The sequence below is a fragment of the Pristiophorus japonicus genome, chromosome 25 (genome assembly GCF_044704955.1).
Source record: "Pristiophorus japonicus isolate sPriJap1 chromosome 25, sPriJap1.hap1, whole genome shotgun sequence".
Lineage (NCBI taxonomy): Eukaryota > Metazoa > Chordata > Chondrichthyes > Pristiophoridae > Pristiophorus > Pristiophorus japonicus.
Genome location: NC_092001.1, coordinates 13,688,885 through 13,710,673, shown reverse-complemented (window position 1 = coordinate 13,710,673; position 21,789 = coordinate 13,688,885). Strand labels below are relative to the sequence as shown.

General features: G+C 42.1%; 1 protein-coding gene across 1 annotated transcript; it reads right to left on the bottom strand.

Moving 5' to 3' along the window:
• Positions 1–7,831: 7,831 nt before the first annotated feature.
• LOC139238091 (probable G-protein coupled receptor 139) lies at positions 7,832–11,150 on the bottom strand. Its single transcript, XM_070867445.1, has 2 exons — positions 11,081–11,150; positions 7,832–8,733 (listed from the first exon to the last, which is right to left on the bottom strand). The coding sequence occupies exons 1-2, from the start codon at positions 11,148–11,150 to the stop codon at positions 7,832–7,834; spliced, it is 972 nt and encodes a 323-aa protein (XP_070723546.1).
• Between the last annotated feature and the right edge of the window lie 10,639 nt (positions 11,151–21,789).

The window sequence follows — 21,789 nt, the reverse complement described above, 5'->3', positions numbered from 1 at the left end:
CAATTCTCCATTTCCCTATACCTTTCCCCATCTCCCTATATCTCTGTCTCTATCTCTCTCTACCTCTGTATACATTTCTCCCTACAATTCTCCATTTCCCTATACCTTTCCCCATCTCCCTATATCTCTGTCTCTATCTCTCTCTACCTCTGTATACATTTCTCTCAACAATTCTCCATTTCCCTATACCTTTCCCCATCTCCCTATATCTCTGTCTCTATCTCTCTCTATCTCTGTATACATTTCTCTCGACAATTCTCCATTTCCCTATACCTTTCCCCATCTCCCTATATCTCTGTCTCTATCTCTCTCTATCTCTGTATACATTTATCTCTACAATTCTCCATTTCCCTATACCTTTCCCCATCTCCCTATATCTCTGTCTCTATCTCTCTCTACCTGTGTATACATTTCTCTCTACAATTCTCCATTTCCCTATACCTTTCCCCTTCTCCCTATATCTCTGTCTCTATCTCTCTCTACCTGTGTATACATTTCTCTCTACAATTCTCCATTTCCCTATATCTTTACCCTTCTCCCTATATCTCTGTCTCTATCTCTCTCTATCTCTGTATACATTTCTCTCTGCAATTCTCCATTTCCCTATACCTTTCCCCATCTCCCTATATCTCTGTCTCTATCTCTCTCTACCTCTGTATACATTTCTCCCTACAATTCTCCATTTCCCTATACCTTTCCCCATCTCCCTATATCTCTGTCTCTATCTCTCTCTACCTCTGTATACATTTCTCTCAACAATTCTCCATTTCCCTATACCTTTCCCCATCTCCCTATATCTCTGTCTCTATCTCTCTCTATCTCTGTATACATTTCTCTCGACAATTCTCCATTTCCCTATACCTTTCCCCATCTCCCTATATCTCTGTCTCTATCTCTCTCTATCTCTGTATACATTTCTCTCTACAATTCTCCATTTCCCTATACCTTTCCCCATCTCCCTATATCTCTGTCTCTATCTCTCTCTACCTGTGTATACATTTCTCTCTACAATTCTCCATTTCCCTATACCTTTCCCCTTCTCCCTATATCTCTGTCTCTATCTCTCTCTACCTGTGTATACATTTCTCTCTACAATTCTCCATTTCCCTATATCTTTACCCTTCTCCCTATATCTCTGTCTCTATCTCTCTCTATCTCTGTATACATTTCTCTCTGCAATTCTCCATTTCCCTATACCTTTCCCCATCTCCCTATATCTCTGTCTCTATCTCTCTCTACCTCTGTATACATTTCTCCCTACAATTCTCCATTTCCCTATACCTTTCCCCATCTCCCTATATCTCTGTCTCTATCTCTCTCTATCTGTGTATACATTTCTCTCTACAATTCTCTATTTCCCTATACCTTTCCTCATCTCCCTATATCTCTGTCTCTATCTCTCTCTACCTCTATACATTTCTCTCTACAATTCTCCATTTCCCTATACCTTTCACCATCTCCCTATATCTCTGTCTCTATCTCTCTCTATCTGTGTATACATTTCTCTCTACAATTCTCCATTTCCCTATACCTTTCCTCATCTCCCTATATCTCTGTCTCTATCTCTCTCTACCTCTATACATTTCTCTCTACAATTCTCCATTTCCCTATACCTTTCACCATCTCCCTATATCTCTGTCTCTATCTCTCTCTACCTGTGTATACATTTCTCTCTACAATTCTCCATTTCCCTATACCTTTCCCCATCTCCCTATATCTCTGTCTCTATCTCTCTCTACCTCTATACATTTCTCTCAACAATTCTCCATTTCCCCAGACCTTTCCCCATCTCCCTATATCTCTGTCTCTATCTCTCTCTATCTCTGTATACATTTCTCTCTACAATTCTCCATTTCCCTATACCTTTCCCCATCTCCCTATATCTCTGTCTCTATCTCTCTCTACCTGTGTATACATTTCTCTCTACAATTCTCCATTTCCCTATACCTTTCCCCATCTCCCTATATCTCTGTCTCTATCTCTCTCAACCTCTGTATACATTTCTCTCAACAATTCTCCATTTCCCTATACCTTTCCCCATCTCCCTATATCTCGTCTCTATCTCTCTCTATCTCTGTATACATTTCTCTCTACAATTCTCCATTTCCCTATACCTTTCCCCATCTCCCTATATCTCTGTCTCTATCTCTCTCTATCTCTGTATACATTTCTCTCTACAATTCTCCATTTCCCTATACCTTTCCCCATCTCCCTATATCTCTGTCTCTATCTCTCTCTACCTGTGTATACATTTCTCTCTACAATTCTCCATTTCCCTATACCTTTCCCCTTCTCCCTATATCTCTGTCTCTATCTCTCTCTACCTGTGTATACATTTCTCTCTACAATTCTCCATTTCCCTATATCTTTCCCGTTCTCCCTATATCTCTGTCTCTATCTCTCTCTATCTCTGTATACATTTCTCTCTGCAATTCTCCATTTCCCTATACCTTTCCCCATCTCCCTATATCTCTGTCTCTATCTCTCTCTACCTCTGTATACATTTCTCCCTACAATTCTCCATTTCCCTATACCTTTCCCCATCTCCCTATATCTCTGTCTCTATCTCTCTCTACCTCTGTATACATTTCTCTCAACAATTCTCCATTTCCCTATACCTTTCCCCATCTCCCTATATCTCTGTCTCTATCTCTCTCTATCTCTGTATACATTTCTCTCGACAATTCTCCATTTCCCTATACCTTTCCCCATCTCCCTATATCTCTGTCTCTATCTCTCTCTATCTCTGTATACATTTCTCTCTACAATTCTCCATTTCCCTATACCTTTCCCCATCTCCCTATATCTCTGTCTCTATCTCTCTCTACCTGTGTATACATTTCTCTCTACAATTCTCCATTTCCCTATACCTTTCCCCTTCTCCCTATATCTCTGTCTCTATCTCTCTCTACCTGTGTATACATTTCTCTCTACAATTCTCCATTTCCCTATATCTTTACCCTTCTCCCTATATCTCTGTCTCTATCTCTCTCTATCTCTGTATACATTTCTCTCTGCAATTCTCCATTTCCCTATACCTTTCCCCATCTCCCTATATCTCTGTCTCTATCTCTCTCTACCTCTGTATACATTTCTCCCTACAATTCTCCATTTCCCTATACCTTTCCCCATCTCCCTATATCTCTGTCTCTATCTCTCTCTACCTCTGTATACATTTCTCTCAACAATTCTCCATTTCCCTATACCTTTCCCCATCTCCCTATATCTCTGTCTCTATCTCTCTCTATCTCTGTATACATTTCTCTCGACAATTCTCCATTTCCCTATACCTTTCCCCATCTCCCTATATCTCTGTCTCTATCTCTCTCTATCTCTGTATACATTTCTCTCTACAATTCTCCATTTCCCTATACCTTTCCCCATCTCCCTATATCTCTGTCTCTATCTCTCTCTACCTGTGTATACATTTCTCTCTACAATTCTCCATTTCCCTATACCTTTCCCCTTCTCCCTATATCTCTGTCTCTATCTCTCTCTACCTGTGTATACATTTCTCTCTACAATTCTCCATTTCCCTATATCTTTACCCTTCTCCCTATATCTCTGTCTCTATCTCTCTCTATCTCTGTATACATTTCTCTCTGCAATTCTCCATTTCCCTATACCTTTCCCCATCTCCCTATATCTCTGTCTCTATCTCTCTCTACCTCTGTATACATTTCTCCCTACAATTCTCCATTTCCCTATACCTTTCCCCATCTCCCTATATCTCTGTCTCTATCTCTCTCTATCTGTGTATACATTTCTCTCTACAATTCTCTATTTCCCTATACCTTTCCTCATCTCCCTATATCTCTGTCTCTATCTCTCTCTACCTCTATACATTTCTCTCTACAATTCTCCATTTCCCTATACCTTTCACCATCTCCCTATATCTCTGTCTCTATCTCTCTCTATCTGTGTATACATTTCTCTCTACAATTCTCCATTTCCCTATACCTTTCCCCATCTCCCTATATCTCTGTCTCTATCTCTCTCTACCTCTATACATTTCTCTCAACAATTCGCCATTTCCCTATACCTTTCCCCATCTCCCTATATCTCTGTCTCTATCTCTCTCTATCTCTGTATACATTTCTCTCTACAATTCTCCATTTCCCTATACCTTTCCCCATCTCCCTATATCTCTGTCTCTATCTCTCTCTACCTCTGTATACATTTCTCCCTACAATTCTCCATTTCCCTATCCCTTTCCCCATCTCCCTATATCTCTGTCTCTATCTCTCTCTACCTCTGTATACATTTCTCTCAAAAATTCTCCATTTCCCTATACCTTTCCCCATCTCCCTATATCTCTGTCTCTATCTCTCTCTCTCTCTGTATACATTTCTCTCTACAATTCTCCATTTCCCTATACCTTTCCCCATCTCCCTATATCTCTGTCTCTATCTCTCTCTATCTCTGTATACATTTCTCGCTACAATTCTCCATTTCCCTATACCTTTCCCCATCTCCCTATATCTCTGTCTCTATCTCTCTCTACCTGTGTATACATTTCTCTCTACAATTCTCCATTTCCCTATACCTTTCCCCTTCTCCCTATATCTCTGTCTCTATCTCTCTCTACCTGTGTATACATTTCTCTCTACAATTCTCCATTTCCCTATATCTTTACCCTTCTCCCTATATCTCTGTCTCTATCTCTCTCTATCTCTGTATACATTTCTCTCTGCAATTCTCCATTTCCCTATACCTTTCCCCATCTCCCTATATCTCTGTCTCTATCTCTCTCTACCTCTGTATACATTTCTCCCTACAATTCTCCATTTCCCTATACCTTTCCCCATCTCCCTATATCTCTGTTTCTATCTCTCTCTATCTGTGTATACATTTCTCTCTACAATTCTCTATTTCCCTATACCTTTCCTCATCTCCCTATATCTCTGTCTCTATCTCTCTCTACCTCTATACATTTCTCTCTACAATTCTCCATTTCCCTATACCTTTCCCCATCTCCCTATATCTCTGTCTCTATCTCTCTCTACCTGTGTATACATTTCTCTCTACAATTCTCCATTTCCCTATACCTTTCCCCATCTCCCTATATCTCTGTCTCTATCTCTCTCTATCTCTGTATACATTTCTCTCTACAATTCTCCATTTCCCTATTCCTTTCACCATCTCCCTATATCTCTGTCTCTATCTCTCTCTACCTCTGTATACATTTCTCTCTACAATTCTCCATTTCCCTATACCTTTCCCCATCTCCCTATATCTCTGTCTCTATCTCTCTCTACCTCTGTATACATTTCTCTCTACAATTCTCCATCTCTCTGTACCTCTTTCACCATCTCCCTATATCTCTGTCTCTATCTCTCTCTACCTCTGTATACATTTCTCTCAACAATTCTCCATTTCCCTGTACCTTTCCCCATCTCCCTATATCTCTGTCTCTATCTCTCTCTACCTCTGTATACCTTTCTCTCAACAATTCTCCATTTCCCTATACCTTTCCCCATCTCCCTATATCTCTGTCTCTGTCTCTCTCTACCTCTGTTTGCATTTCTCTCTACAATTCTCCATTTCCCTATACCTTTCCCCATCTCCCTATATCTCTGTCTCTATCTCTCTCTAACTGTGTATACATTTCTCTCTACAATTCTCCATTTCCCTATACCTTTCCCCATCTCCCTATATCTCTGTCTCTATCTCTCTCTACCTCTGTATACATTTCTCTCAACAATTCTCCATTTCCCTATACCTTTCCCCATCTCCCTATATCTCTGTCTCTATCTCTCTCTATCTCTGTATACATTTCTCTCTACAATTCTCCATTTCCCTATACCTTTCCCCATCTCCCTATATCTCTGTCTCTATCTCTCTCTACCTCTGTATACATTTCTCTCTACAATTCTCCATTTCCCTATACCTTTCCCCATCTCCCTATATCTCTGTCTCTATCTCTCTCTATCTCTATACATTTCTCTCTACAATTCTCCAGTTCCCTATACCTTTCCCCATCTCCCTATATCTCTGTCTCTATCTCTCTCTACCTCTATACATTTCTCTCTACAATTCTTCATTTCCCTATACATCTTTCCCAATTTCCCTCTACCTTTCTCTATCTGTGTACCTCTCATTCGATCTCCCTCGACATCTTTCGGCCTCTCCCTCTTACTCGTTCTCCATCTCTCTCTACCTCTTTCTCCATCTCTTCCTCTACTTTTTCCATCTCTACCGCTTTCGCCATCTCAGTCACACTCTGTCTACCTCTTCCTCCATTGCTACCACATTTCCTTCTCTCTTTACCTCTTCCTTCATCTGTCACTTTCTCCTTCTCCTTCTCTAACTCTTCCTCCAGCATTTACTCCCTCGTTCACCATCTCCCCCTAACTCTTTCACCATCTCTCCCTAACTCTTTCACCATCTCTCCCTAACTCTTTCACCATCTCTCCCTAATTCTTTCACTATCTCTCCCTAACTCTTTGAACATCTCTCCCTAACTCTTTCAACATCTCTCCCTACCTTTCTCCATCTCTCTCTAACCCTTCTCCATTTGTCCCAACACGTTTTCCATTTCCCTCTACATCTACCTGCATCACTCTCTCGCTATCTCCACCTCTCTCTCTTTTCCTCCATCTTACCTCTTTCTCCCTTTCTCTTTACCTCTTCCTCCTTCTCTCTCTACCTTCTTGTATCACTTCATATTTCTCCATCTCCTTCTTCATCTTCCTCCATGTCTACTTCATTCGTCATCTCTGTACCACTCTCCATCTCCCTTCAACTCTTTCTATATCTCTACCTCCATCGAGAGAGGGAGAGAGAAGTAGAGAGAGCGAGAGAGACAGAGAGCGAGAGAGAGATGCAAATGGAAAGAGACAGATGGATTAAGTAGCAAGAGAGAGAAATATGGAAAGGGAGAGGAAGATAGACAGATTTGCAGAGCGGGAGAGTGGCATGGATAAGAAGAGAGATGGAGGGAGAGAGAGGTAGATACATGGAGTGATAGGGAGATGGAGAGACAGATGGCGACTATATATATATGTATTTATATATAGAGAGAGAGACAGAGCGAGAGAGAGCAAGAGACAGAGATGTAGAGAGACAGAGGGACAGATAGATAAATAAAGAGATAGGCAGACAGACATAAGAGAGAGAGAAAGAGAGAGGGAGGGAGCGAGTTTGAGAGAGAGAGGGAGCGAGTTTAAGAGAGAGAGGGAAAGAAAGAGAGAGGGAGGGAGACAGGGTGGGACGGAGAAGGATAGAGTGAGACAGAGAGTGACAGAAAGAGTTGAGCAGCCGCCGGTTTGCGGGAGCGAGAAATAAAACAGTTACAGACATGGAATTTATAACCGACAGATAGTCTTGGAAAGGGAGAGATGAACAGAAATGGAGATAGAGAAAAATTCACCGACAGACAGAGATAAATAAAGAGAAATGATAAGCACAGTCCTGGCGGTCCGAATCCCGACCCGTCTCTGGGCTTCCAGTGTTCCATCCCTCTGTCCATCTGTCTACCTCTCTGTCTGTCCATCCATGCGTTTCTCTCTCATTTCTCCGCAGTGCTCCCATTCTCATCAGGACCACAGCAGTGACTGTGATTGGAGGGTTTGCCAATATTCCTTTACCTGCAGGGTAATCATTTACTGCATGTCCAGGCGAGCTCTTTAGCGCGTCTATTTGAGAAACACATCATGTGTCGTCTGTGGAGTGGTTCCAAATATCTTTAAAATATATTAACAAATTCAGATTTAGAGTCAGGTTCAGACGCAGTGCTCCGAAAGCAAAATATATTTTCCATCCAGTGCGGAGTGCATGAGATGAATAATGAAATGGGATTATGTTCGAGTGTTTAGAATCTTTGAGCTTTCTATGGTTTCACTAATCTAAGAATTAGATTGATTGGATATTTCACCACGTTCTGCAGCTCCTCTCTGAATTTAGTTTGTGTCAGCACATAAATACACGTGTTGGTGCAGGAACTGAGAAGCTGAAGAAACCCTGCCACGCTTTCTGTGGTATAAAGAGGATCAGTGAAGGAGGAAGGATAATTATGTGTAATTCGCTGGTAAATGTAAACTACAACCTGTGTCGCCCACAACAAGATAAAACTGCCGGTTATACTGAAGAGTAAAGCGATGGATTTCCTACGGTTCAACATCTCTATATCCTTGTGATTTTCTCCATTGCTGCGGCCCCGGAGTTCCCTGCGGACTCTACTGGCCGCTAAAATACGTCTGACCGTCAGAACATTGAGCAGCAAAATTAGAAAGAATGGAACGCAAGGTGTTAAAATGCGGTGAAACAAGACAAATGCGGTCCATGCGATGGACGTATAGTAGCTCGGTTTAAGCTGACAACCCCAGGGTACATTATCAATTATATAGTAAGGTACACTTTTAAAATACCAGGGGACACACTCTAAACAGCTCAGCACAGTCACTGTTCCGATAATCGCAGCCGCTGTTCTCTCGGTGCAGTATTTTGTTTTCAGCTTCTCACAACAAATGGCCACAAATCGGTCAAAAGTGAAAGCGACTGTTAACCAGACAGAAACCATCGTGCTAGAAAAAACCATGACTTCAATGAGACTGCAAACGGAAGTAATGTCCAGGAATGAATATGGGAAATAAATCAGATGGATCTGCATTAATATTGGATCAGATATAATGACCAGGAGATCGGCGCATGCCATTCCTACCAGGTAGCGAGTGATACATTTGGAGAGACCGCACTTTCCACGGGACAGGATCACAATCGCCACCAAGTTAACTAGAAAGAAGGGAGAGAAAAGGAAGCAGAGAAATTACTGATCAGACCTGGTGCCAAAGCAACATTTCGACGGAATCTGGGTGAAATTTTCGACTTTGTTGCTGCATCGAACGGTGCAAGGTGATTCTGGAACTGGGCAGTGCTTTCGGACAGAGAAACGTTTCAAACACATTTATCAATAGTGCATTGGGAAATCAGTACAGAAAGCGAATAAAGTGAGCACCGGATCGACTGGAAGGAACGAGTGAGTGCACAGTGCCGGTGGGGAAATGAGAAGGGTTTTTGTGGAGCGCGAATGCAACGGGTTAAACCGGATTTTATCTCCAGACGGAGGAGGAAAGACATTAAATGTCGGGAAGGTTTGTGGAGAGGGTGGGGCATTTGTTGCTGTATGTTAAGAGATCTGAAGGGGCTGACACAAACCGGGAAAGGCCGAGAGCCCTGGCAATGAGTTTAATGTTTAGCGTCTGATTGTAAGATGCAGCTGGAGGTGGAGTTAGTGAGTAAGATTGGGAGGGAAACAAGGAAAATGTAATGTAGGAGCTGGAGGTGAGTCTGGAGCACAGGGTTTGGGGAACCGGACAAACTGAAGCAGCGGATGAGGAGACAGGGGATTGAATACAGTGGGAGGAGAGGCTGGGATTCACAGTGAGCCTGCAGCAGAGTGTTAGAGGAAATCTAATTCATAAATCCCAGTAGCACAACTCAATTCATACTTTCAACCATTGGTGTCAGGTAACAGCTCGTTGGTGACAAAGTGTGTTCTGTAAATTTATGAAGTAAAATTATATTTAATATGTTAATTAAACCAGCCTCGTTTTGTATTGAATTTAGTTGACAGAGTTTTTACAATGCAGTATCCTAATAATGCATTACGCTCAAGAAATGCAGGATTCTATTCTATACAACATTTCAATTATCTTTAGATATTCAGTCAGTAACCAAGTAAATAACAATTTACCAAAACAGACTGAGGACCACATAGCGACAGAATAAAATCCTCACAATCTCACAACATCCTAATGTCACCTTCAAGGCACATGTTGTCATCTTAATTGTACTGGAAGTTTCAACAGTTCAATCTGATTCATTATTCACATAACTGCCCCTCTCTCTATCCCCACCCTCTCCCTCTCTTTCTCACTCTCTTTCCCTTCACCCTCCCTGTAGTTTTCCTTCTCAGTCTATTTCTCCATCGCTCCTCTCCATCTCTCCGCATTGTCTCCAATCACTTTCTCAATGCCTTTTTCACAACCGATTCAATGCGAACATCCTGCAGCTGCATGCTATTCTCCTTCCACGTTTTCAATGTTTCTCTTCTCAGAGTCAGTTTGTTCAAAGGTGAAGCCTCTGTGAATAGTTTAATATTTCTATTCAACACCCAATTATCAGTCTACTCACCTAAACAATTCCCTTCATCTCCAATACATGCAACAAACATGATCCTATTTTATTAAAGCGCAGCGCTAGATGGCATGATAGTTCTGTTAACAAAATGACAACGTCACCGCTGCTACTTGTAATTCCTACATCAATAGTAGGGCTCCTGATTCCAACAGACAAAGTGCAAACTGATACAATATAACCTCAAAACATTTCATTTTGTAACGAATATTAGTGACAGTCATTGAACGCTGAAGCAGAAAACGAGATGTGAAGGTTACAGCTGTAAACTCGGTTCAGTAGCCAGGCCTCCGAAGCAGATTCAGATACATACACACTGAAATAATATTTAATTAGAGTGATAACCAATACTTATTGGAATCCCAGTTAAATGGAACCATGTTATTTCTATAGAACACCCACGGAGCAGTCTACTTACCTAAACAATTCCCTTCATCTACAATACATGCAACAAACATGATCCTAATATTTTAAATTGCAGCCCTCCATCTAACACTAAGACCGTGAGCTGTCTAATTTCAATCACTGGAAACACATACATTAATAATATTCCAGGACAGGTTAGCTCACAACATGAAACCCTTATTTCTGAAGGTGTGATATAAAACATAAAATGCTGGAGATAATCGGCAGGTCAAGAAGCTTCTGTCGACTGAGAAAAAGAACTGATGGTCTGATACCTGCTCTTAGCCCAGACTCCTGATTCCAATACTTTCAGTACAGATAATAAGGTACTAAAATTTCGAGGTTTGGGTACACAGCGATCGTTGTAGACATAAAGCAGTCAATTCTATACAGAAAGAGCAGAGACAGATACGTCCCATCGTTCACTGCTGGAACAGAACAGGTGACTGTGTAAAACATGCAGCGAGTAAAAGATTACCAATCACAGTCGCACATTCAACAAAGATTTACATAACTGACTGTTGAGATATCGGCTTACCAGGAACGCCAACAGCTACCAGAACAGGATAATAAATATCTTCTACCTGAAGGATTAATGGATACCCCATATCTGTGAGAAGCTGCGACTTCTGTTGGAGTGGAATCCCCTGCTCCGGCAGACACTCTGAGCTGATACATTGCAATGGGCCGTGATTTATACAGGGGGTAAGTCTCCACTGACACTGCTGCACCTCTGATGATTATTATTAGTTTCAGTCACTTGAACAAACACATTATATCAGGACCTTTGACTCTGATGAAAATAAAGCGGTGAATAACACTCAAACATCTCAAAGTCCCAGGATGTTACCAAGATCAGACCTCTCTTGGGAATAAGGCTGAAGTTCTGTTCATACAATACTGAACCAACAATAATGAGCGGCTTCATCTGCAGTTTTCATGTAATTGTATTCACCATTTTCACTCCTGCCGATTTATTTATAAATGTTACCGATTTCCCTGCAGTGTACAGTGAATCCATGGACACAAACAGACCCGTTTCACTCTGTCCCTGCAGTTTCATTGTTCAATTATGAAGATTCAGTCTCTGACACAGGGACAGTTAAAGACCATTTTCAGAATTGGAGCCCAGAAATTACGGTGCATGATATTAAAAAACGGAATCTCAACCACGACCATTGACTTTCTTCTCTCCGCTATTTTAACGCAGGTGGTCGATTCCACATTGGGTAACGGCTCCAGTAAAATCAGAACTGTGCCATCTTCTGACTCCATTCCTCCAGTTCACTCTGGGCTGGCAACTCCCCACCCTCCATCAATGTCAAACGATTCAAAACTCTGCTGTCCTTATCCATCCCTCCCCAGTTTCTAATCGCCCGTGACCCTCGCCCTCACAGACCTTCATTGCCTCACCGTCCACCAAGGCCTCAAATTAAGATTCTGTTCAGTGGCTTTAACCAACTCCATGGCCTCAACGCTCTCTATCTCCATCCTCTCCTCCAAATATGCAACAACTCACCGTGACCTCTCCATACGTCTGACTCTGGCCTCTTTCGATGGGACTACCTTAACTCTGTCCTGGTCTAATCGATCTGATCGTAGTCACAGCGTCTACAGCAATGGACTCTCTTACCACACCTGCACCGTCAACTCCTGAGCTCCGAACTGTCCATTATTTCCCTCTCCTGTTCCTCATCTACATGCTGCCCTTTGTGACATCATCTGCAGACTTGGGCTCTGCTTCCACATGTCTGCTGACATAGAAACAGAGAAACATAGAAAATAGGTGCAGGAGTAGGCCATTCGGCCCTTCGAGCCTGCACCACCATTCAATAAGATCATGGCTGATCATTCACGTCAGTACCCATTTCCTGCTTTCTCTCCATACCCCTTGATCCCTTTAACAGTAAGGGCCATATCTAACTCCCTCTTTAATATATCCAAAGAACTGGCATCAATAACTCTCTGCGGTAGGGAATTACACAGGTTAACAACTCTGAGTGAAGAAGTTTCTCCACATCTCAGTCCAAAATGGCTTAGCCCTTATCCTAAGACGATGTCCCCTGGTTCTGTACTTCCCCAACATCAGGAACATTATTCCTGCATCTAACCTGTCCAATCCTGTCAAAATCTTCTATGTTTCTATGAGATACATAGAAACATAGAAAATAGGTGCAAGAGTAGGCCATTCGGCCCATCGATCCTGCACCACCATTCAACAAGATCATGGCTGATCACCCACCCCAACACCTCCCCCCACGCCCCCTCCACATCCCCCGACACCCCCAGCCGCAAGGTCCACATCCAACTCCCTCCCGAACACATCCAAAAAACTGGCTTCAACAACTCTCCGAGGCAGGGAAACCCCACAGGCCAACAACTCCCTGAGTGAAGAAGTCTCTCCCAATCCCAGCCCCAAACTGCCCCCCCATCCCAAGAGCATGCCCCCCCTCGGCTCCGGACCCACCCAACACCAGGAACACTACCCCCGCGCCTAACCCAACCCGCCCCGTCAGAATCCTTCCCAAATGCCGAACACCCCCGGATGTCCAGCCCCCAGCCCCTCTCAGACTTCTAAACTCCAGTGAATACAGGCCCAGTCGATCCAGTCTCTCTTCATATGTCAGTCCTGCCATCCCGGGAATCAGTCTGCTGAACCTTCGCTGCACTCCCTCAATAGCAAGAACGTTCTTCCTCAGATTAGAAGACCAAATCTCCAGGTAAGGCGTGACTAAGGTCCTGTACAACTGCAGTATCATCTCCCAGCTCCAGCTCTCTCCACCCTCCATTATTTCTGTGTTATCCGACTGAAAAGTTCTGCATTAGCTGCGATATTCTCCAATTAAATATTGCCAGGATCAATGCAATTATCTCTGCACCTATCACAAACTCCATAAGCTTTTCACCAATTCCATTCATATCCCTAGCTATTGTCTCAGGCTGAATATGATGTTTTATAATCTCTGATCCCTATTCCTCTCTGACATGAGTTTCCGGACACATATCCTCTCCATTACAGAAGACGCCTACTTTCAGCACCACCGACCAACATCGCCAACATCTGCCGCTCCCTTCGCCCATCTGGCTCTGAAACCTTCAATCATTCATTCATCAGCTCCAGACTCTCTGTCCTCTCATCCAATCCGTCGCCTCTTCATTGCTCTGACAGAGGTCTCTTGTTGGGACTTCCCTTGCTTGTGTCCACCTTTACCTATCTGAATGGAGACAGAGAATCACTAGCAACGGCTTCACCCCCCGCCCCCATGTCCCGCAGCACCATTACAATTGAAGAATCCTAAGGATGTATCCTATCCCTCCATTATTCATCATCTACATGCTTCCCATTGAATCTTTGATCCACAGATATGGGATCAGCTTTTACATATACATTGATGACAGCAGTTTTAATTCTCGATCACCTCTCTCGATCCCCTTCCTGTGTTGTCAGACTATTTGCCCAACATCTTGTTTTGGATGAGCCAAACTTTTCTCTAAGCAAGCATTGGCAAGTCTAAAAGTATCATCTTTAATAATAGCCACAAATGTTGTGTCCTGGCCACCAATACCAATCCCCACTATGGCCGTTAGTTCACAATTAGACTCAGTACCCTAAAAGATCCGAATTCTATTCTTTATACAAATTTGTCACTCCATAACAAAGATCAACAACATCCAACCTCCGTATTTTCGCTGCCTCCAATCTTGCCTCAGTCTATCAGATGTGGAAACCTTCATCCATGCGTTTTTCACGACCAGACCCGACTATATCACTGTACAGCGGGCCAACCTCCCATCCTACACCGTCCATATGCTTGTTCATCCAAAACGCTGCTGCACATATCGTACACCACGCTGGAACCCTCTCACAAATTACCCCTCTCCTTGCTCATCTATATAGATGTAGTTCCGCCAAAGCCCCGAGTTTATTTTTCTTCCCTTTGTTACAATCCCTGCGAAAACGGACCTATCCTGTGTCTATAATCTTCCCTAGACGTACAATCCTTCAACTTACTGTGAGCCGTCGAATTTGGTTATTATATTGACGCCCTCCCTCTGCCCCACAATTGAAAATTGTGCTTTTAGCCATCTAGGAAAATAGGACGGAACAACTCCCAATAGGAAATGGTGCAGGCCATTCAGACCCTCGTGTCTGATGCGCTTTCAGTCAGATCATAGCTGGTCTATATCTTCACCCAATCTACCTGCCTTGATGTTGTAACCGCAAGTAGCACTGCATGAAAAAAATAACAAACTGAGCTTTGAAATATTGTACTGACCCACAGCCTCAACAGTTCTTTTTTGCAGAGATTTCCAGATTTCCTCTACTGTTGTGTGAAGAAGTGTTTCTCGATATTAACCCTGAAAGGTTTAGCTCTAATTAATAGATTATGCCCACTTTTTCTGGAATCTCCCTTTAGAGGGAATAGATTCTCACCATCGACCCTATCAAATCCATTAACCATCATAAAGTTCAAGGCAAAACAAGTCTGGTCTATGCAAACTGTCCTCAGAATTCAATCGTTTTAGTACTGGAATCCTTCTGGTGATTCTGCAGTACATCAACACCAAAGCCAATATATCCTGTTTGGGGTGCCGTGCCTGGAATTGAATGCAGGTACTCCAGGTGGGTTCTAAGCAATGCTCTGTACAGCTGTAATAAATTGTCCACCATGCATTCCAGCCCTCCTGAGATAAAGACGATTAGTATAATTTATTTGTGTACATGTCCAGTAGCCTTTCGCGATTTCTGGACATGGACATGTAAATCTCCATGCCAATCCACAGAACTAGTTTCTGGCTTTAAGAACACACTTTGATGCATCTTCCTTAGGTAAAAAATGGACTATGATCACACTTTCTCACATTGAAAGCCTTCTGCCACAGCTTTTCTCATTCAATCTATCAGCGCCTTTGAAACATGCTGCTCCCATCTATAATATATACTTTTCCACTTAAATTACTCTCGCCAACAAACTTAGATATATGGTTCGCTATTCCCTCATCCATGCATAAATATAATTCAAATCTGCAGCCCCATACAGATCCTCAGGAGACACGACTATTCACATTCTGCCAATAAAGTACATACACGTTATTTCTGCTCTCTGTCTGCAACCAAATAACACATTCCCGAGCCAAGACAATAGGTTCCCTCCAATTCCAGGCGTTCTCATTTGTGGTAACAATTCATCTCGTGGAAGCTTGTCGAATACCATCTGGAAGTTCACAAAAGTAACATCCATATCTACCACATGGTTTGCTGTAATTATCAGTTAACTCCTACACCTTCCATTTGACTCAACCTTTAAGAGGTATGTAGAGCAGACAGGGAAGTGGAGCTGAGGCCATGATCAGATCAGCCATGACCTTATTGAACGGGGGAGCAGTCTCGAGGGGTCAAATGTACTACTCCTGCTCCTATTTCTTATGTTCATAAACACATTTTTTGACTGAACCTATGGCCACACTTCCTGTTGTCCACCTCTTTGGCTGGGGTCTACTTGCCTCTAATTGTACTTCTAGGAAATGCCATTGGATATTCTGTTCTATTTTAAAGGTGCTATATAAATACAAATGTCACTGTTGTACGGCAGTGTCCTCCATTCTCATCTCTGAATTACTCAGGGTAAGGTACAGTCCGATACCTTTATAAATTTAATCAAATCTTGTCAATGTGACTTTTGTAAAATTACTCCATAATCTATCACATCCAGATCACAAGGAAGAATGCTAAGATACCTCTTTCTACCATGTAAGACGCTACATTTCTCCACGCCCCTCTCATCCTTCTATACCCATATGAAAACCGCTCGTTAACGAAGCTTTAGTTTCCATATTTACTTATTTGTCTGTCTTTCCTCACGCTTCTATGACGCATGTTAGGAATGTTTATTGCTGGAAAAGCGTTCTGTCACTCTAAGTTCTTTTCACATTCACAACAATATGTCCAATAATAGTCCAATCTGTGAGCAGCAGCACCATTCAAAACAATATGTCCAACAGTAGTCCAATCTGTGAACAGCACCATTCACAACAATGTGTCTAATAGTCGTCCAACCTGTGAACAGCACCATTCACAACAATATGTCTAATAGTCGTTCAACCTGTGAACAGCAGCACCATTCACAACAATGTGTCTAATAGTAGTCCAATCTGTGAACAGCACCATTCACAACAATATGTCCAATAGTAGTCCAAACTGTGAACAGCAGCACCATTCACAACAATATGTCCAATAGTAGACCAATCTGTGAGCAGCAGCACCATTCACAACAATATGTCCAATAGTAGTCCAAACTGTGAACAGCAGCACCAGTCACAACAATATGTTCAATAGTAGTCCAACCTGTGAACAGCAGCACCATTCACAACAATATGTCCAATAGTAGTCCAATCTGTGAGCAGCAGCACCATTCACAACAATATGTCCAATAGTAGTCCAATCTGTGAACAGCAGCACCATTCACAACAATATTTCCAATAGTAGTTCAATCTGTGAGCCGCAGCACCATTCACAACAATATCTCCAATAGAAGTCCAATCTGTGAGCAGCAGCACCATTCACAACAATATGTCTAATAGTAGTCCAATCTATGAACAGCAGCACCATTCACAACAATATGTCCAATAGTAGTCCAATCTGTGAACAGCAGCACCATTCACAACAATATGTCTAATAGTAGTCCAATCTGTGAACAGCAGCACCATTCACAACAATATGTCCAATAGTAGTCCAATCTGTGAACAGCAGCACCATTCACAACAATATGTCTAATAGTAGTCCAATCTGTGAACAGCAGCACCATTCACAACAATATGTCTAATAGTAGTCCAATCTGTGAACAGCAGCACCATTCACAACAATATGTCCAATAGTAGTCCAATCTGTGAACAGCAGCACCATTCACAACAATATCTCCAATAGTAATCCAATCTGTGAACAGCAGCACCATTCACAACAATATGTCCAATAGTAATCCAATCTGTGAACAGCAGCACCATTCACAACAATATCACCAATAGTAGTCCAATCTGTGAACTACAGCACCATTCACAACAATATGTCCAATAGTAGTCCAATCTGTGAGCAACAGTACCATTGACAACAATATGTCCAACAGTAGTCCAATCTGTGAGAAGCAGCACCATTCACAACAATATGTCCAATAGTAGTCCAATCTGTGAACAGCAGCACCATTCACAACAATATGACCAATAGTAGTCCAATCTGTGAACAGCAGCACCATTCACAACAATATGTCCAATAGTAGTCCAATCTGTGAACAGCAGCACCATTCACAACAATATGTCCAATAGTAGTCCAATCTGTGAGATGCAGCACCATTCACAACAATATGTCCAATAGTAGTCCAATCTGTGAACAGCAGCACCATTCACAACAATATGTCCAATCATAGTCCAATCTGTGAACAGCTTCACCATTCACAACAATATGTCCAATAGTAGTCCAATTTGTGAACAGCAGCACCATTCACAACAATATTTCTAATAGTAGTCCAATCTGTGAGCAACAGCACCATTCACAGCAATATGTCTAATAGTAGTCCAATCTGTGAGCAACAGCACCATTCACAACAATATATCTAATAGTAGTCCAATCTGTGAGCAGCAGCACCATTCACAACAATATGTCCAATAGTAGTCCAATATGTGAGAAGCAGCACCATTCACAACAATATGTCCAACAGTAGCCCAATCTGTGAGCACAGCACCATTCACAACAATATGTCCAATAGTACAATAGTAGCCCAATCTGTGAGAAGCAGCACCATTCACAACAATATGTCCAATAGTTGTCCAATCTGTGAACAGCAGCACCATTCACAACAATATGTCCAATAGTCGTCCAATCTGTGAAAAGCAGCACCATTCACAACAATATGTCCAATAGTAGTCCAATCTGTGAAAAGCAGCACCATTCACAACAATATGTCCAATAGTAGTCCAATCTGTGAACAGCAGCACCATTCACAACAATATGTCCAATATTAGTCCAATCTGTGAACAGCAGCACCATTCACAACAATATGTCCAATAGTAGTCCAATCTGTGAACAGCAGCACCATTCACAACAATATGTCCAATAGTCGTCCAATCTGTGAACAGCAGCACCATTCACAACAATATGTCCAATAGTCGTCCAATCTGTGAAAAGCAGCACCATTCACAACAATATGTCCAATAGTAGTCCAATCTGTGAACAGCAGCACCATTCACAACAATATGTCCAATAGTAGTCCAATCTGTGAAAAGCAGCACCATTCACAACAATATGTCCAATAGTAGTCCAATCTGTGAGCAACAGTACCATTGACAACAATATGTCTAATAGTAGTCCAATCTGTGAACAGCAGCAGCATTCACAACAATATGTCTAATAGAAGTCCAATCTGTGAACAGCAGCACCATTCACAACAATATGTCCAATAGTCGTCCAATCTGTGAACAGCAGCACCATTCACAACAATATGTCCAATAGTCGTCCAATCTGTGAAAAGCAGCACCATTCACAACAATATGTCCAATAGTAGTCCAATCTGTGAACAGCAGCACCATTCACAACAATATGTCCAATAGTAGTCCAATCTGTGAAAAGCAGCACCATTCACAACAATATGTCCAATAGTAGTCCAATCTGTGAACAGCAGCACCATTCACAACAATATGTCTAATAGAAGTCCAAATCTGTGAACAGCAGCACCATTCACAATAATATGTCTAATAGTCCAATCTGTGAGCAACAGTACCATTGACAACAATATGTCTAATATTAGTCCAATCTGTGAGCAACAGTACCATTGACAACAATATGTCTAATAGTAGTCCAATCTGTGAACAGCAGCACCATTCACAACAATATGTCTAATAGAAGTCCAATCTGTGAACAGCAGCACCATTCACAATAATATGTCTAATAGTAGTCCAATCTGTGAGCAACAGTACCATTGACAACAATGTGTCTAATAGTAGTCCAATCTGTGAACAGCAGCACCATTCACAACAATATTTCCAATAGTAATCCAATCTGTGAACAGCAGCACCATTCACAACAATATGTCTAATAGTAGTCCAATCTGTGAGCAACAGTACCATTGACAACAATATGTCTAATAGTTGTCCAATCTGTGAACAGCAGCACCATTCACAACAATATGTCTATTAGCAGTCCAATCTGTGAACAGCAGCACCATTCACAACAATATGTTCAATAGTAGCCCGATCTGTGAACAGCAGCACCATTCACAACAATATGATCAATAGTAGTCCAATCTGTGAACAGCAGCACCATTCACAACATTATGTCCAAAAGTAGTCCAATCTGTGAGCAGCAGCACCATTCACAACAATATGTCCAATAGTTGTCCAATTTGTGAGAAACAGCACCATTCACAACAATATGTCCAACAGTAGCCCAATCTGTGAGATGCAGCACCATTCACAACAATATGTCCAATAGTAGTCCAATCTGCGAGAAACAGCACCATTCACAACAATATGTCCAACAGTAGCCCAATCTGTGAGCAGCAGCACCATTCACAACAATATGTCCAATAGTAGTCCAATCTGTGAGCAGCAACACCATTCACAACAATATGTCCAATAGTTGTTAAATCTGTGAGCAGCAGCACCATTCACAACAATATGTCTAATAGTAGTCCAATCTGTGAACAGCAGCACCATTCACAACAATATGTCCAATAGTAGTACAATCTGTGAACAGCTTCACCATTCACAACAATATGTCCAATAGTAGTCCAATCTGTGAACAGCAGCACCATTCACAACAATATGTCTAATAGTAGTCCAATCTGTGAGCAGCAACACCATTCACAACAATATGTCAATAGTAGTCCAATCTGTGAGCAGCAGCAACATTCACAACAATATGTCCAATAGTTGTCCAATCTTTGAACAGCAGCACCACTCTCAGGAACAATGATTGTACTTGACAAAGCTCATAGCTTTTTTGTGCAGGTAACAGACACGGTAGATTGGAGAATTAAGGATGTAAGAAATAGGAGCAGGAGAAGTTTATTCGGCCCCTAGAGCCTGCTCCGCCATTCCATTCTATCATGGCTGACCTTCTCCTTCAGTACTACTCTCCTGCACTATTCCCATATCTCTTGATTCCATTTATACCCAAAAATCTGCCGCTCTCTGTCTTGAAATTAATGAACGCGTCCACAACTGCCATGTAGAGAATTCCAAATATTCCCCAATTTCTGAGTGAAGAAGTTTAATCTCATCTTAATCCTAAATGTCCGTCTCCTTATTCTGAGACGTTGCGCCTTGTCCTGGACTCTGCAGCCAATGGAAACATCGTCCTTGTATCTACCCTGTAGAAACCTGTAAGAATTTTACATTTTTTAATGAGATCACCTCTCATTCTTCTCAACTCTAGTGACTATAGGCCTAGTTTGTTCGCATAAGATCATTTCTCCATTCAGGATTCGGTCTGGGGAACTTTCGTTGCACTCTCTCAATGGCAAGTTATTCTTCCATAGGTAAGGAATCCACAACTGAACACAATACTCCAAGCGTGGGCTCATCAGGACCCTACGTAATGACAGAAAGACATTTTTACTCTGACACTCGAATCCTGCTGTAATAAAGGCAAACATACTATTTGCTTTCTTACTAGTTGCAGTACTGGCAATGATAACTGTCAGTGGAACACCCAAATCCCTCTGAACACCATTTCCAAATCTCTCACCACTTAAGTAATACTCTGCTGTTCTATTTTTGCTACCAAAGTGGCCTTATACCAGAAGGAAAACTACTCATGTATTCGAATAGCATGGCATTGTCTCTTGAAATTGCACACAGCATTTATTACACAAAGAAACACGGTATCGGGTGTGGTGGGTAGAGGTCGGAATGTGCAATGCGAAATAAGATGAATTTCTGTCCGAAACAGACCGCCTTACAGCCTTATAGCTTCCTGACTGGAATGCCATAATGCGCTCCACTGATTGCTGTGAATCGGTGGATGGCACCACAAGGGAGAGGGTCCCATCAGAGCAGGTCCTGGAGACAACAGCTACAAATCAAGCTGCGCCCCGGGAATCCCAGGGAGTTCCTGAAATTGTAGATCACGTAGCCTCTTTATCGACCATTTCTCTTAAAACTTTGGGTGCGCCAAACGTATTGTGGTCCTTGACTTAGAGAATGTAGATGATGGTGGCGTGGTGACCGCGATCAGACGGGAAAATGTACGAAGCCAAA

Coding starts and splice junctions, on each gene's coding strand:
- LOC139238091 (XM_070867445.1), bottom strand. CDS start 11,150: ATGGGGTATCCATTAATCCTTCAGGTAGAAGATATTTATTATCCTGTT. Junction 8,734..11,080: donor GGTAGCTGTTGGCGTTCCTG/GTAAGCCGATAT, acceptor CCTTCTTTCTAG/TTAACTTGGTGGCGATTGTG.